Raw genomic sequence first — 18,139 nt, 5'->3', positions numbered from 1 at the left:
TTAATTTTTGAGTCTTGGAATCCGATAAAAACAAGTCAGTAAATATGTATCTGCTTTTAATTTCAATCATTTTATCAATTTTCTGTAAAATTTTAAACTATTCTTTGTTTTTATTTAGTTTATTTGTATGAAATACAACCCAGTTCTAGCTCAAGTTCTCTAAAAATTCAAGAGAGTTTCAAAAATTAAATCAAAATACCAGAAAAGTTCTTTGTAAAGTCACCAAAAATGCACTAGATTTTTAAATTTCTCTTTTCTTTTTTAAGATACCTGTTAAAAATTACTGCAGGTATTTAAGAAGTTTTTGTTTTAGAAAAAACATGTGCTTGTGTTGCTGTGTTTTTTTGACGAAGGTACTTTTTTGGGTCTAGTTACAGAGATAGGAATTAAAACCAAAATTGATTTAGTCGACTAGTTTCCTACTAAATCTGTTTTTGTTTTTTATTACTGTTGTTTTTTTCTTTTTGTTTTTTATTACTTTGTAGATAAGCTTGTTAAGCTTGTTAAGCTTGTTTGTATCATTGTTTTTTTTTTTGTTTTTGTGATAACTAATATTTTTCCAGTTTTTTCTTATTTCTATTTCTTTATTCATTTTTACTAAATCTTTATTCGATGTTTAATTTTATTTTTTGTTATTTAAAATACTGAGCTTTTTTGGTAAAAGGAGTGCATCTATCTATTGTAAAAATTTCACGTCTTTACTCGAATTTTTATAAATACTTATTAATAATTGATCTGATGTGATGGACTGTAAGTCATAACATTTTAACGTTTTTAGGCCATTAGGTATTAAACCATTAAAATATTAATGTAAATAATTTTGCACAAAATTTATGGATACAAACTCTGTGTATCACCTATATACTTGCTGACGTTTTGCAGCTTTTTTTTTTGGTAGAGCTTGCTCAGTTTTTTTTTTTTGAAAAAGCAAATTTATTTTAAAATTCTCTTCATTAAATTTAAAAATAATTGAAAAATCAAATAGGGTCAGCTTGAAAGAAGAACGGTTGCAGTTGCATTCGAAAAGTTAAAATATGAATTATTCTCTTAATAAAACTTGTATATTTTTTCATTCTATAAAAAATAAAAACATTAACAGTAAAGTATTTCTTACTGATTAGTGATTAATGATTTGATACTCAAATTGCAAAAGGCTAAATAACTATTACCTACAACTTGAACTTTGCTTCTTAAAATGGTTAAAACCTTATTTTTCTAGTATTCTCAGTTTTTGTGTAATACATTTTTATAAAGAAGTAGAAACCTAGTATTAGAAACGACCAATAAAAGTTTCTAAACATGTTTAATTAAAAAATACTTTAGTTTTGTATTGTAAACTGAAAAATTCTATTAATTTTCGAGCCTTGGAATCTGATATAAACAAACCAGTAAATATATGTCTGCTTTTAATTTCATTCATTTTATTAATTTTCTCTAAAATTTTAAACGATTCTTTGTTTTTATTTAGTTTATTTGTATGAAATACAACCCAGTTCTAGCTCAAGTTCTCTAAAAATTCGAGGGAGTTTCAAAAATTAAATTTTTCTAAGATATCTTTTAAAAATTACTGCAAATTAAAGAAGTTTTTGTTTTAGAAAAAATATTGCCATTATTACATTTTTTCGTAAAACATGTACTTGTGTTGCTGTGTTTTTTTGACAAAGTTACTTTTTTGGGTCTAGTTACAGAGACAGGAATTAAAAACAAAATTGGTTTGGTCGACTAGTTTTCTTCTAAAACTGTTTTTGTTTTTTATTTCCTTGTAGAAAAGTTTGTTTTCTTGACTAGCTTTTACTTTGCTCTAAAAATTTCTCTTTAATTTGTTTTTGGTCGTATCATGGTTTTTTGTTTGTTTCTATGATAACTAATATTTTTTTAGTTTTTTCTTATTTTTACTTGTTTATCTATTCTCACTAAATCCTTATTCGATTGGCGTGTCGTCTTCAAGTTATTTTCCTTTGTTAGATTTTTTAGCTTTTTATTTTTTGTTTATAAGTAAGACACAAGAAAACAAGGAAGTGTTTGGCTGTACATAAAGTCCGTTTCAAATTGTCAAGGTATAAATCATAAATCTTTTTTAGAGCTTCTACATGGTCATTAACGGCCAATTAGGGGTTCATGCGAAATAACTTCGTTGTATGTATTTTCCATAAACTTTAGTGTGATTTTTCTTGTTCGTCGTTTAATTTCCTGTGTTCAAACCCTGTTGCAAATTGCAATAAAGCACATACAGTGTCGGTTTGGCCCTCAGACCGGGCACTGGCTCTTAGAAACTGGTCGTGCAAATCATTCGTCGACCATAATTATCCTTTTTGACGTCTCCATCGCTCTAACAAATCTCTCTAAAATCTCGCACACACAATTTCACGGCAAATAACTTTGCGGAGCACATATTTCACACAAATACAACAACGAGCGAAATAAAACTACGATGGGTGGTAGGGGGTCCGTTTGTCGTCGTGAAGGGGGGTCGTGCAACTTTTTCACTTAAACAAAACATTAGGGGCAGTTGTAGGAAACTTTCAAAATGTGCATTTGGGGGGTCCACCTAGGGGGTCTGATCTAGAAACGGATTCCATGTCGGGGGCACGGGCCCAGAATGGGACACATGGCGGAGGCCGACAGGGCGGCCACGAGCATATGCAACCACACCGCGATGCCGAATCGCACAATTATTACTATCGAGACTGCAATTTGGCGAATTGGTGGCTGGAGAACAAATGGACTTGTTTGAGGGTGGCACTGCATACAAGCTCTCCCAGTGTAAAAAATAAAGTCTGCTCTCATTTAACAAACACCATGTACTTACCTACAATACATTCCTACCCGTCACAGTAATAAAATTAAATGTAAATAGTTGTCGGATTTTTTGAAAAAAACTCAAGTCAAAGTTGACAATATAGCTGCAGTTAACATATAACAAAATTTCAGAAATGGTCAATAGTTGACTGACCCTGTAATTATTTTATTCTTTTTTCTTATCCAGCAAATCAGTCTTTATTACTTTACCTCCTTAATTATAACTTTACTTGTTTTGAAAAAAATCGATAACAAATTTTGAAAAAGTAATAAAAAACTAATAAAAAAGAAAAAGTAAAATTTGTAAGTGTTTATATTTTCTCCAGTTTTTAATCTCTTTGAAAAAATTATTATGTTTTTAGTTAGTTTGAAATTAAGTTGGTAACTTTGGAATGAAATAAAGACACTAGGTATAAAATTGTACACATTTGTGTCATAGTTTCTACCTCCACATATTAGTGAAAAATTAAAAATATCAGCTCTGTTCTTTAGTTTTTTACATAGTTTTAAATCTCTGTAAATAGAAAATAAAATGACAAAAAAAGTACAGTCCTGTATCGCTATTTTACTGTACAGTCGATCTTTAGAGAATATTTAAAGTTAAAGAATCTATGGTTTTGTATTAAATTTACCACTAATTTGGTAGTACATGCTGTACCTATGTTATTTAGTGACAATAATTAAATCACTGACTGGAAAAAGGATGTCTGGAAAGGAGAAATGTCTAGTCATACTACTGTGTATTCTCACAAAGGATTTAAATATTTAAAGGATTTTTTTTATTTAAGTAGATACATAATTTTTTTTTGGTATTTTGAGTATTCTCAGAGGTCGTAATTCAACCTTCAGTTCATCAAAGGCAAGCATCTGTGGTTCGACTACACAAAAAATAAACACTTATTTATAATTTTTATTATTATTATTATTATTATTATTATTATTATTAAACGCCGTCGTGAACTAATCCATGTAAATTGAAAGATTTGTTTAATTTCTGTTGTTTAAAGTACTGTGCCTTTTTGGTAAAAGGAGTGCATCTATCTACTGTAAAAATTTTACGTTTTTACTCGAATTTTTATAAATACTTATTAATAATTGATCTGACGTGATGGACTGTATGTCATAAAATTTTAACGTTTTTAGGGCATTAGATAAGTACTACAAGTTTCTCTAAGTTTTTCTGAAGTTTTTTGATGAACCATTAAAATATTTATGTAAATAATTTTGCACAAAATTTATGGATACAAATTTTGTGTATCACCTATATACATGCTGACGTTTTGCAGCTTTTTTTTTGGAAGAGCTTGCTCAGTTTTTTTTTTTGAAAAAGCAAATTTATTGTAAAATTCTCTTCATTAAATTCAAAAATAATTGAAAAATCAAATAGGGTCAGCTTGAAAGAAGAACGGTTGCAGTTGCATTCGAAAAGTTAAAATATGAATTATTCTCTTAATAAAACTTGTATATTTTTTCATTCTATAAAAAATAAAAACATTAACAGTTGAGTATTTCTTACTGATTAGTGATTCATGATTTGATACTCAAATTGCAAAAGGCTAAATAACTATTACCTACAACTTGAACTTTGCTTCTTAAAATGGTTAAAACCTTATTTTTCTAGTATTCTCAGTTTTTGTGTAATACATTTTTATAAAGAAGTAGAAACCTAGTATTAGAAACGATCAATAAAAGTTTCTAAAGATGTTTTATTAAAAAATACTTTAGTTTTGTATTGTAAACTGAAAAATTCTATTAATTTTCGAGCCTTGGAATCTGATAAAAACAAATCAGTAAATGTGTCTGCTTTTAATTTCACTCTTTTTATCAATTTTCTCTGAAATTTTAAACTATTCTTTGTTTTTATTTAGTTTATTTGTATGAAGTACAACCCAGTTCTAGCTCAAGTTCTCTAAAAATTCAAGGGAGTTTCAAAAATTAAATCAAAATACCTGAAAAGTTCTTTGTAAAGTCACCAAACATGCACTAGATTTTTAAATTTCTCTTTTCTTTTCTAAGATATCTTTTAAAAATTACTGCAGGTATTTAAGAAGTTTTTGTTTTAGAAAAAATATTGCCATTATTACATTTTTTCGTAAAACATGTACTTGTGTTGCTGTGTTTTTTTGACGAAGTTACTTTTTTGGGTCTAGTTACAGAAACAAAATTGGTTTAATCGACTAGTTTCCTACTAAATCTGTTTGTTTTTTGTTACTGTTGTTTTTTCTTTTTGTTTTTTATTACTTTGTAGAAAAGCTTGTTTTCTTGACTAGCTTTTACTTTGCTCTCAAAATTTCTCTTTAATTTGTTTTTGGTCGTATCATTGTTTTTTTTGTTTCTATGGTAACTAATATTTTTTTAGTTTTTTCTTATTTTTACTTGTTTATCTATTCTCACTAAATCCTTATTCGATTGGCGTGTCGTCTTCAAGTTATTTTCCTTTGTTAGATTTTTTAGCTCTTTATTTTTTGTTTATAAGTAAGACATAAGAAAACAAGGAAGTGTTTGGCTATACATAAAGTCCGTTTCAAATTGTCAAAGTATAAATACTACTATAAAGGCCCCTTCAGCACACAACACCTTTTAAGCATTTTGACCTTGTTTTCAAAGGTATGTTTAAGAAAAGCAAAACTATATGGGCTTGTTCGGCACACACCATTTTTTATCAGATCTACCCCGTTTTTCAAGGTACCTTTGTTAAAAGTTAAAATTCGCTTTTTGCCCTGTTTTTCTATTGGGCCACTTGAGCACAAAAATGAAGTGCACACAAGGGAGACAAAAAAATTAGTACACAGTATAATCGAATTGCCAGAGATACTAAAACTAAAGAACTTTTAAATAAAATAGAAACAAAAGAATTTGGTGTTGTTTATGATAAGAGAGTTATTCTAGAAAACTTTGACACAATACCGTTTGGATATTAATCCTTTTCGTTGTCAATTATTAATAATAAATCAATTGGAAACTATAATAAATTAATAATCCTTTTTTTTTACTAAATAGGTAATGAATAATTTTTTGAATCACATGAAAAACCTTATATCTCTATAATTCGGTTTTTATTTTCATAACTTCAACACTTTCTGATTTATCCATTATTCTAATTAATAATTTTTCTGGGGGCAGTGGGTACATTTCCCATAAAAATCCGATTATTCGAATTTCTTTATCTTCCAGGTGCGACCCCCCTATTTCCAGTGTGTCTTCAGTGGTGAATACAGGGTGAGCGGAGTCGCACAATTTGACGTACAAGTGTTGAAAGATTTGACAAAAAGATTCAGTTGATAAGTTCCATGACTTCAATCGGTCTTCATTCTCCTTAGCAAATTTTGTAAATCTAACTTTTCTTGAAATATTTTGATCCAACTTTTTGACATTATCGAACGAGTCAATGAAACTTCTTACTTGCACGAGTTTCAAATGTTTTAAGTTTTCCCAGTTGGCAGCTGACTAAAAGGTAGCAATGAAAATTTACTTTAATTAAATCAATACCAAACAATCCAAATGACGTTAACTTACAAGTTCTGTTTTCAGCTTATCAAGTTGGTGCTCATGGTCTTTTTTTAGTAACTCTAACTCCAACTCATTGCCTTTTTTTAGTAACTCTAACTCCAACTCATTGCCTTTTTTTAGTAACTCCAACTCCAACTCATGCTTATGGCACAATTCAAGTATTTGTCTATCCTTAGAGTCTAATTTCAAGTCCTTTAGAATGTCTTCAAATCTTGTTGGCTGAAAATGCATTATATTATTTGTAGGTATAATTCATAAACAATTGAAAAATTTACCATGATTTTTCTCGCTTTTGTGAACCTAGATCAAGAGACTTCTTAAAACTTCCCCTTTGAAAATGACGTGTAGCTCGACACACTCGACAAATGAAATACACGTGCTTTCACTGCTTTCCAACAATTGCGCCACCTTCACAGGCAATAATCCGAGAAGCCGATCAGCTGATCGTGGAGACGCGTTTATTTACCTTACAACACAACAACTGACACTACAATTATTGTTTTTGAATTATTTCTTTACGTTATTAATTATTTTCGGTAATTACAGTTCATTTCTTACTTGATAATGAAAACACCATCAAAACATAACCAAAAACATTTGGCAGTACTGACAATCATCAGTTGTGTAGACAATTAGATAAATGAGTAAAGAAAACAGCTGATGGTGACAGACTGACAGATCAGATTGTACGTAGAATTGCCAATGCCAACATGAAAAATAAAATTGCGTGTAATATTGGTTGCATACCAATCGAGTCAATAATTTTAATAGCTACATATATCACATTTTTTTAGAAATCATAAAAAATAAAAAAGAATACGGTCCCAGGGTATATGTATAACAATAAAAGAATACTGGGTTGTTTCCTATATTTTTGGCATAAAAAATCTGGCTCACATTTTACATTTTTTTCAACAAAAACCACAGATTCAGTTTTGTTACGTCTGGCTCACATTTTCAACGGGGGTGTTTTCACGATTTTTTCTGCTTTTCTGTTTACCCTTGAAATTCGGGGTGTTTTACCTTAAAAAGTGCTGTGTGGTTAAGGGGTCACTGCTTTTTATTTACCCTTGAAAATCGGGGTGTTTTGCTTGATATTTTTTTACTTTCAAAATGTGCATTTGGGGGGTCCACCTAGGGGGTCTGATCTAGAAACGGATTCCATGTCGGGGGCACGGGCCCAGAATGGGACACATGGCGGAGGCCGACAGGGCGGCCACGAGCATATGCAACCACACCGCGATGCCGAATCGCACAATTATTACTATCGAGACTGCAATTTGGCGAATTGGTGGCTGGAGAACAAATGGACTTGTTTGAGGGTGGCACTGCATACAAGCTCTCCCAGTGTAAAAAATAAAGTCTGCTCTCATTTAACAAACACCATGTACTTACCTACAATACATTCCTACCCGTCACAGTAATAAAATTAAATGTAAATAGTTGTCGGATTTTTTGAAAAAAACTCAAGTCAAAGTTGACAATATAGCTGCAGTTAACATATAACAAAATTTCAGAAATGGTCAATAGTTGACTGACCCTGTAATTATTTTATTCTTTTTTCTTATCCAGCAAATCAGTCTTTATTACTTTACCTCCTTAATTATAACTTTACTTGTTTTGAAAAAAATCGATAACAAATTTTGAAAAAGTAATAAAAAACTAATAAAAAAGAAAAAGTAAAATTTGTAAGTGTTTATATTTTCTCCAGTTTTTAATCTCTTTGAAAAAATTATTATGTTTTTAGTTAGTTTGAAATTAAGTTGGTAACTTTGGAATGAAATAAAGACACTAGGTATAAAATTGTACACATTTGTGTCATAGTTTCTACCTCCACATATTAGTGAAAAATTAAAAATATCAGCTCTGTTCTTTAGTTTTTTACATAGTTTTAAATCTCTGTAAATAGAAAATAAAATGACAAAAAAAGTACAGTCCTGTATCGCTATTTTACTGTACAGTCGATCTTTAGAGAATATTTAAAGTTAAAGAATCTATGGTTTTGTATTAAATTTACCACTAATTTGGTAGTACATGCTGTACCTATGTTATTTAGTGACAATAATTAAATCACTGACTGGAAAAAGGATGTCTGGAAAGGAGAAATGTCTAGTCATACTACTGTGTATTCTCACAAAGGATTTAAATATTTAAAGGATTTTTTTTATTTAAGTAGATACATAATTTTTTTTTGGTATTTTGAGTATTCTCAGAGGTCGTAATTCAACCTTCAGTTCATCAAAGGCAAGCATCTGTGGTTCGACTACACAAAAAATAAACACTTATTTATAATTTTTATTATTATTATTATTATTATTATTATTATTATTAAACGCCGTCGTGAACTAATCCATGTAAATTGAAAGATTTGTTTAATTTCTGTTGTTTAAAGTACTGTGCCTTTTTGGTAAAAGGAGTGCATCTATCTACTGTAAAAATTTTACGTTTTTACTCGAATTTTTATAAATACTTATTAATAATTGATCTGACGTGATGGACTGTATGTCATAAAATTTTAACGTTTTTAGGGCATTAGATAAGTACTACAAGTTTCTCTAAGTTTTTCTGAAGTTTTTTGATGAACCATTAAAATATTTATGTAAATAATTTTGCACAAAATTTATGGATACAAATTTTGTGTATCACCTATATACATGCTGACGTTTTGCAGCTTTTTTTTTGGAAGAGCTTGCTCAGTTTTTTTTTTTTTGAAAAAGCAAATTTATTGTAAAATTCTCTTCATTAAATTCAAAAATAATTGAAAAATCAAATAGGGTCAGCTTGAAAGAAGAACGGTTGCAGTTGCATTCGAAAAGTTAAAATATGAATTATTCTCTTAATAAAACTTGTATATTTTTTCATTCTATAAAAAATAAAAACATTAACAGTTGAGTATTTCTTACTGATTAGTGATTCATGATTTGATACTCAAATTGCAAAAGGCTAAATAACTATTACCTACAACTTGAACTTTGCTTCTTAAAATGGTTAAAACCTTATTTTTCTAGTATTCTCAGTTTTTGTGTAATACATTTTTATAAAGAAGTAGAAACCTAGTATTAGAAACGATCAATAAAAGTTTCTAAAGATGTTTTATTAAAAAATACTTTAGTTTTGTATTGTAAACTGAAAAATTCTATTAATTTTCGAGCCTTGGAATCTGATAAAAACAAATCAGTAAATGTGTCTGCTTTTAATTTCACTCTTTTTATCAATTTTCTCTGAAATTTTAAACTATTCTTTGTTTTTATTTAGTTTATTTGTATGAAGTACAACCCAGTTCTAGCTCAAGTTCTCTAAAAATTCAAGGGAGTTTCAAAAATTAAATCAAAATACCTGAAAAGTTCTTTGTAAAGTCACCAAACATGCACTAGATTTTTAAATTTCTCTTTTCTTTTCTAAGATATCTTTTAAAAATTACTGCAGGTATTTAAGAAGTTTTTGTTTTAGAAAAAATATTGCCATTATTACATTTTTTCGTAAAACATGTACTTGTGTTGCTGTGTTTTTTTGACGAAGTTACTTTTTTGGGTCTAGTTACAGAAACAAAATTGGTTTAATCGACTAGTTTCCTACTAAATCTGTTTGTTTTTTGTTACTGTTGTTTTTTCTTTTTGTTTTTTATTACTTTGTAGAAAAGCTTGTTTTCTTGACTAGCTTTTACTTTGCTCTCAAAATTTCTCTTTAATTTGTTTTTGGTCGTATCATTGTTTTTTTTGTTTCTATGGTAACTAATATTTTTTTAGTTTTTTCTTATTTTTACTTGTTTATCTATTCTCACTAAATCCTTATTCGATTGGCGTGTCGTCTTCAAGTTATTTTCCTTTGTTAGATTTTTTAGCTCTTTATTTTTTGTTTATAAGTAAGACATAAGAAAACAAGGAAGTGTTTGGCTATACATAAAGTCCGTTTCAAATTGTCAAAGTATAAATACTACTATAAAGGCCCCTTCAGCACACAACACCTTTTAAGCATTTTGACCTTGTTTTCAAAGGTATGTTTAAGAAAAGCAAAACTATATGGGCTTGTTCGGCACACACCATTTTTTATCAGATCTACCCCGTTTTTCAAGGTACCTTTGTTAAAAGTTAAAATTCGCTTTTTGCCCTGTTTTTCTATTGGGCCACTTGAGCACAAAAATGAAGTGCACACAAGGGAGACAAAAAAATTAGTACACAGTATGATGATGTATGATATATGGTGTCACAACTCCCTTTAATTCCCCATATAAAAATGTCAACTGAACGCAATGCTAGCAACTGGCAAGGTCGGGAACTTTTTTCAACATTGTTCAGCAGATGGAGCTGTTCTACAAATTTTTGACTAATTTTCAAACTTACGTCATATTGACACAACATATTAAATTCTGTGGTCTAAGGCTGTTTACGGTGTTTACGACTATCTACGAACCTGTGCCAGGAATTATATTAGTTAATGAATCACAAGTATGATCTTTAAAGTGGAATTGATTTATTTAGCAGTAAAATGGTTTCAATACAATAATCTCTTGAATAGTCTGTACAAACGGTAGTTGCACTTGATTTTCGAAAGTGTTAGAATACAGCAACGCTTATCACCATAGTCAAAATGGTTTTGAACTATGTACTACTTGTAGGTGTGTAGAAAAAGCTTCAATCCATCGAGTGTAACCGTCTTTGCAAGCAAGCTCATTTGCATACAGGAATCAGCCTTGTTTCAATTTTAACTGAAATGAGACAATACATTCAGTAAAATAAAGAAATATTGTAGAAATTTAAAACTAACCAGACTTTCAAGTGAACTTCTTTTGTGATGACAAATATGGGTAATTAGTGAAATTAACACAATTTGGCCATTTTTGCAAAGTGTTTAGATTTGCTTTCGCTGGATCGTTTTTTGGCTTCTTTTTTACACGTTAAATTTAGTCTCAGAACAATGAACTTATGAACAATCTCGTTCATTAGAGTTTCTGCATGTACCGAACATCCAAGTTTATTTCTGAACTGATAATTTTTTAGAATTTCGGTAATTTTGTAAAGAGTATTTTGTCGTAATTCGTTTTTAAAGATGTCACTAAGTAAAATTTCGAGTTCTTGAAGAAAATAATATAAATACTCTGCCGGAAATGTTAAATAGCCTCTGCTTTTTTCTTTTATAATTGAATTAAAATTTTCGACCCCTTTTCCAATAATGAATTGCTTACATTCGTCACATTCGATTTTTTTATATTGTTTTGCCAAATAACCACAAACATAAGCAAAGGCTTCGTTATTATCATTAAAAGTTTCAACATGCGGCATTGATTCGTTATCATCTGATAGATGATTAAATGTTAAGTTGAATTTTGTTTTCTTGTCGATTCCTAATACAGCATTTTCATTATCATTTACACTTATTAAAGTTTTTAACATTTCCCCTCCTGATATGTTACTGCCCCGAGGAGGTTTTACAAGTGAATATAGGGACATTAAACGAAAAATTTGGCCGATTTGTAAAGATTCTGCATGATTATTGCATCCTCCAGCTGCGCGCATCATTCCAAAGAAGTGCTAAAATTTTGTTTTTTTTATACTCTGTTCAAGTGAATAAAAGCGTTATTACTTCAAGAGTCTTGATTAAGTCTCGTTGTCATTAAGTATTTAAATCCCAAAGCATGTAAATATTTTAATAAATTTAAGGTCGCCGAAATTGTAGCTCTCATGCCATCAAATGTAGATTTAGATATAAAATTTTGTTTGGGTGAACACTGCTCCCATAGATCTAAATAAATCAAAAATCCTTCCAAATCCTAAAAATAATAAGCTCATTAAACCTAGTTAACATGTGTGTATACCTACATATTCATTAAAAATACAAACTATTAAAAACTGTGATATGTATTATTCTTTAACTGTGTTTATTTATTTGTACTTACCTTGTAATCTTCTGAATCATATTTCAGAGCTTTACTGGGTAAAGAAGAGTTCATAATATCTATAATTTTATTTACACGTTCACAGAATTTTGAAGTTGGTTCCGAATCAAATAAACCTGGTACTTCATTGGCGTAAGATCTTAAAGCTAGAGCTACGCTATTGCTAAAAAGCTAAAATAAACGGTAAACGGAAATATATCACAAGAGGTACGAATTTTACTTGGAAAGCTAATTTTGCGGACATTTTTTCATAATTTTTTGGCCAAATGTGTTTATACGATAGTTTAAATCCAATTTTAAATTCATATTTTAATTCATGTTTATATAAGATATCAAAATGAGAATGTTTCACAATTCCTTCAGGCGTCTTAAAAAAGAGCAATGCAATGCATTATGGAAAGATAAACATGTAATATTCTTACTATAAACTCCTTTTTTGATATTAATAAATTGCGTAAACATTTGATCAAATGCGGCCAGTCTGAAGCAAATCTAAGCAATCGTCCTTTGTCAACTGGGTGAACACACCACGGACGCAATGGGTCCTCTATTCCAAATTCTTTCCACATAGACCGATTCCAAGCAGCCCCATCGCTTGTTACCGCGTCAATGTAGAGCCCGGCATTTTCGCAATGGAGAATACATTCAAGCACTAATTTCGCTTGAACAGCACCCGTAACATTTCCCTTTGACAAAAAACATCCTAGTGCTTGAATAGATTTTCCGGCAAAAGGTTGAAACATCAGTACTAGGGCATGATCTCCCAAACTGTCTCTGTCTTTTTCGGGAGTGTATTCCCCTAAATTCACAAAGCCCAGTAACTCCATTTTTGTCTTGTCAAAATGCTTTGATGGAGAAATTTTACATTCATCCAATAAAAGACATCCGTGTTTTTCCCACTCTTTCATAAATTTAGTTTTTTCTTTTAAAACATCAAATAATTTTGTTTTAAAACCAAAATTGCCGTCAATTTTTTTTATATAATTTAATAATGTGTTATGGCAAGGTAATGGCATAAGTTTTTCTCTTCTCATATGCTCATATAATTTGGGGCTTTTTATTCTCATTAGAAGACAAGTATATACCCAATTTTGTGTGTATCGTACCCCATGCTTATTTTTTTGGGAAGTTTCTAAACAGGTTGAAACTAATTCTTTTTGTTGTTCTGGTAGATTTCCAATAAAGTGTTCTAATTTATAAATATTTACTTCTTGCTTTCTTTTTGTGGCCACCAAATCTCTCAATTTTGATTTTTGTTTCTTAATATAGAAAAATTTATTTTTATATGCACTTGTCTTCAATTTCTTTGCATGATATTTTTTAACAGCAACTTTGTTTATCAACTCTTGTAGTAACTCAGGACTTGTAATCACTTTATGTTTTGGATAAAAAATTTTAATGTTATTTATATAAACTCGTGGACGTAGGGCTCTATCTATGGTTATGGACTTTTCAATTTCAGGATGTAATGAGTTGTGGCATTTAACAAGTAATTTAGAATATATTATATACTTTTCGTTTTTGTGAACCGCCCATTCAGGTGGCAAAAGCATAATTATTTTGTTGGTCAAAATGCCTTCAAAAAGGGATAAAATATTCATATTTTTGGTGATTAAATTATTAAGTAATTTGGAATTTGTACCACAAATATTTCTGAAATTGATTGAAATTGAAGAAAGATTTATAATTTAAATTTCTTTTTAGATGGCACTTACGAATTACTATCTGTTATCACTTGAATGTTAGACAATGCAGGAGGATTGGAAAATCTGAAATTCGCAAAAGAAATGTTGTTGAAATTGCATGGATTGTATGTGGCACTTACTGATTATACTCTGTTGTGTTTTTAACATGTTCACCATGGTGTTCATCACCATCACGGACGACTGGTGTATAACTTTGAAACTCTAATTCAACACTTTAAGGAGATATAAAAGGTTTTAAAATGTAATAAAGATTTATTGAAAATATATAAGCTTCCAAGTAAATGTATTGATTAAATGATGAGCTTAATTACAGTATTTTTTTAAGAATGATCAATAATTTTATTTGGAATTCTAATACTTTTGACTTACGAATAAATTTTTTGTTTATTAAGCATAATCCTCCGTGCTTGTCGTATTAAATAATTTTCATCAAAGTGTTGATGACAAATATATCCTACTGTGGGGATTTCTCGTTTTAAAATATATTCCCACTTTTTTAAGTCTTCATTGCTCTACAAAGGACATAACATTTCAAAATAATAAACACCTTCTAATTTATACTCTCGGGATAGGGAAGAATGTTGAGTTTTTACTTTCTCCTTTTGAAGATAAACATATGCAGCATGTTTTAGGCATTTTGCAAACCTTTAATAAACTTCTCTGCTGCAACTTTTGACTATGACTTCTACACAACTTCACTTACAAATGATAGCAGACAACTCTATACATAATTATATTTTAATAGCAATTACTATAAATATGAAATCTGTTTTAATAACTTACTTCAAAAGGCCAGGGTTGTTTTATTTTTATATTTCTTCGTAGTAATTTCGTATAAAATAAGAAATCATAGTAATTAATAAAGTTATTAATATTTTTATTCAAAACTACAGGAAGAAATTAATTACAATTGGGTGTAAGTCTCTTACGTATGTAAGTGTGTGAACTTGTCTTTGGGAGCCACTTCTTGTGAAAATTTTACATACACAAGTGTATTAAAATTACACTGAAAACACAAATCATCACAAAATATCAGTTTGATGTGCCCGTCACTCAATTAAAGACCGATAATAGTATCACTATCTTCCTTTTTTCAGTAAATTGAATCTTATCTGCCAAAATGCTACTGTCACTGAAATCAAATTTGAAGCATTTTTGAAATTCAAAATTGTGATCGGTAATAAGGATACCTTTACATCAAATTCAAAAAGCGCTATCTAATGGCCAATGTATGAAATGGTTCCCGACCTCGTCAGTTCGTTCCAGTTTAAAACAAATGAAGGGAGTTGGAGCACCATACTTTCTAACACCACCCACAGTATAATCGAATTACCAGAGATACTAAAACTAAAGAACTTTTAAATAAAATAGAAACAAAAGAATTTGGTGTTGTTTATGATAAGAGAGTTATTCTAAAAAACTTTGACACAATACCGTTTGGATATTAATCCTTTTCGTTGTCAATTATTAATAATAAATCAATTGGAAACTATAATAAATTAATAATCCTTTTTTTTTACTAAATAGGTAATGAATAATTTTTTGAATCACATGAAAAACCTTATATCTCTATAATTCGGTTTTTATTTTCATAACTTCAACACTTTCTGATTTATCCATTATTCTAATTAATAATTTTTCTGGCGGCAGTGGGTACATTTCCCATAAAAATCCGATTATTCGAATTTCTTTATCTTCCAGGTGCGACCCCCCTATTTCCAGTGTGTCTTCAGTGGTGAATACAGGGTGAGCGGAGTCGCACAATTTGACGTACAAGTGTTGAAAGATTTGACAAAAAGATTCAGTTGATAAGTTCCATGACTTCAATCGGTCTTCATTCTCCTTAGCAAATTTTGTAAATCTAACTTTTCTTGAAATATTTTGATCCAACTTTTTGACATTATCGAACGAGTCAATGAAACTTCTTACTTGCACGAGTTTCAAATGTTTTAAGTTTTCCCAGTTGGCAGCTGACTAAAAGGTAGCAATGAAAATTTACTTTAATTAAATCAATACCAAACAATCCAAATGACGTTAACTTACAAGTTCTGTTTTCAGCTTATCAAGTTGGTGCTCATGGTCTTTTTTTAGTAACTCCAACTCATTGCCTTTTTTTAGTAACTCCAACTCCAACTCATGCTTATGGCACAATTCAAGTATTTGTCTATCCTTAGAGTCTAATTTCAAGTCCTTTAGAATGTCTTCAAATCTTGTTGGCTGAAAATGCATTATATTATTTGTAGGTATAATTCATAAACAATTGAAAAATTTACCATGATTTTTCTCGCTTTCGTGAACCTAGATCAAGAGACTTCTTAAAACTTCCCCTTTGAAAATGACGTGTAGCTCGACACACTCGACAAATGAAATACACGTGCTTTCACTGCTTTCCAACAATTGCGCCACCTTCACAGGCAATAATCCGAGAAGCCGATCAGCTGATCGTGGAGACGCGTTTATTTACCTTACAACACAACAACTGACACTACAATTATTGTTTTTGAATTATTTCTTTACGTTATTAATTATTTTCGGTAATTACAGTTCATTTCTTACTTGATAATGAAAACACCATCAAAACATAACCAAAAACATTTGGCAGTACTGACAATCATCAGTTGTGGGGGGGGGGTGATTAACAAAGTGGTAGGGGAAGAAAGATCAGGTTTAATTTAATTGTCGGGCTACAGCGATTTTAAAAGTCTAGTATCAAGTCACAGATTTCAAGTAGACAATTAGATAAATGAGTAAAGAAAACAGCTGATGGTGACAGACTGACAGATCAGATTGTACGTAGAATTGCCAATGCCAACATGAAAAATAAAATTGCGTGTAATATTGGTTGCATACCAATCGAGTCAATAATTTTAATAGCTACATATATCACATTTTTTTAGAAATCATAAAAAATAAAAAAGAATACGGTCCCAGGGTATATGTATAACAATAAAAGAATACTGGGTTGTTTCCTATATTTTTGGCATAAAAAATCTGGCTCACATTTTACATTTTTTTCAACAAAAACCACAGATTCAGTTTTGTTACGTCTGGCTCACATTTTCAACGGGGGTGTTTTCACGATTTTTTCTGCTTTTCTGTTTACCCTTGAAATTCGGGGTGTTTTACCTTAAAAAGTGCTGTGTGGTTAAGGGGTCACTGCTTTTTATTTACCCTTGAAAATCGGGGTGTTTTGCTTGATATTTTTTTACTTTCAAAATGTGCATTTGGGGGGTCCACCTAGGGGGTCTGATCTAGAAACGGATTCCATGTCGGGGGCACGGGCCCAGAATGGGACACATGGCGGAGGCCGACAGGGCGGCCACGAGCATATGCAACCACACCGCGATGCCGAATCGCACAATTATTACTATCGAGACTGCAATTTGGCGAATTGGTGGCTGGAGAACAAATGGACTTGTTTGAGGGTGGCACTGCATACAAGCTCTCCCAGTGTAAAAAATAAAGTCTGCTCTCATTTAACAAACACCATGTACTTACCTACAATACATTCCTACCCGTCACAGTAATAAAATTAAATGTAAATAGTTGTCGGATTTTTTGAAAAAAACTCAAGTCAAAGTTGACAATATAGCTGCAGTTAACATATAACAAAATTTCAGAAATGGTCAATAGTTGACTGACCCTGTAATTATTTTATTCTTTTTTCTTATCCAGCAAATCAGTCTTTATTACTTTACCTCCTTAATTATAACTTTACTTGTTTTGAAAAAAATCGATAACAAATTTTGAAAAAGTAATAAAAAACTAATAAAAAAGAAAAAGTAAAATTTGTAAGTGTTTATATTTTCTCCAGTTTTTAATCTCTTTGAAAAAATTATTATGTTTTTAGTTAGTTTGAAATTAAGTTGGTAACTTTGGAATGAAATAAAGACACTAGGTATAAAATTGTACACATTTGTGTCATAGTTTCTACCTCCACATATTAGTGAAAAATTAAAAATATCAGCTCTGTTCTTTAGTTTTTTACATAGTTTTAAATCTCTGTAAATAGAAAATAAAATGACAAAAAAAGTACAGTCCTGTATCGCTATTTTACTGTACAGTCGATCTTTAGAGAATATTTAAAGTTAAAGAATCTATGGTTTTGTATTAAATTTACCACTAATTTGGTAGTACATGCTGTACCTATGTTATTTAGTGACAATAATTAAATCACTGACTGGAAAAAGGATGTCTGGAAAGGAGAAATGTCTAGTCATACTACTGTGTA

General features: G+C 30.2%; 1 protein-coding gene across 9 annotated transcripts; it reads right to left on the bottom strand.

Annotated features, from left to right (window-relative positions):
* Window positions 1–5,833: 5,833 nt before the first annotated feature.
* On the bottom strand, window positions 5,834–17,425 carry LOC657933 (transposable element P transposase). Of its 9 annotated transcripts, none has more exons than XM_064356918.1 (16): window positions 17,407–17,425; window positions 16,182–16,372; window positions 15,952–16,125; window positions 14,470–15,882; window positions 14,278–14,420; window positions 14,028–14,120; window positions 13,918–13,971; window positions 12,625–13,855; window positions 12,423–12,569; window positions 12,203–12,373; window positions 11,890–12,076; window positions 11,074–11,837; window positions 7,705–11,014; window positions 6,585–6,775; window positions 6,316–6,528; window positions 5,834–6,246 (listed from the first exon to the last, which is right to left on the bottom strand). In XM_064356918.1, exons 4-11 carry the CDS (start codon window positions 14,542–14,544, stop codon window positions 11,891–11,893), a joined length of 2,100 nt encoding a protein of 699 aa, XP_064212988.1. In that variant the 5' UTR covers window positions 14,545–15,882; window positions 15,952–16,125; window positions 16,182–16,372; window positions 17,407–17,425; the 3' UTR covers window positions 5,834–6,246; window positions 6,316–6,528; window positions 6,585–6,775; window positions 7,705–11,014; window positions 11,074–11,837; window position 11,890. The 9 variants fall into 9 exon arrangements, 8 of the variants coding, with proteins under 8 accessions (XP_064212988.1, XP_064212987.1, XP_064212985.1 ...); XM_064356917.1 differs by lacking the exon at window positions 17,407–17,425 and adding an exon at window positions 17,035–17,317; XM_064356915.1 differs by lacking the exon at window positions 17,407–17,425 and adding an exon at window positions 17,035–17,059 and having other exon boundaries at window positions 16,182–16,387.
* Window positions 17,426–18,139: the final 714 nt, after the last annotated feature.

Source organism: Tribolium castaneum, chromosome 5, assembly GCF_031307605.1.
Source record: "Tribolium castaneum strain GA2 chromosome 5, icTriCast1.1, whole genome shotgun sequence".
NCBI classification, from domain to species: domain Eukaryota; kingdom Metazoa; phylum Arthropoda; class Insecta; order Coleoptera; family Tenebrionidae; genus Tribolium; species Tribolium castaneum.
The sequence above is the reverse complement of the archived record's forward strand: the minus strand, read 5'-3'. Positions and strand labels throughout refer to the sequence as shown.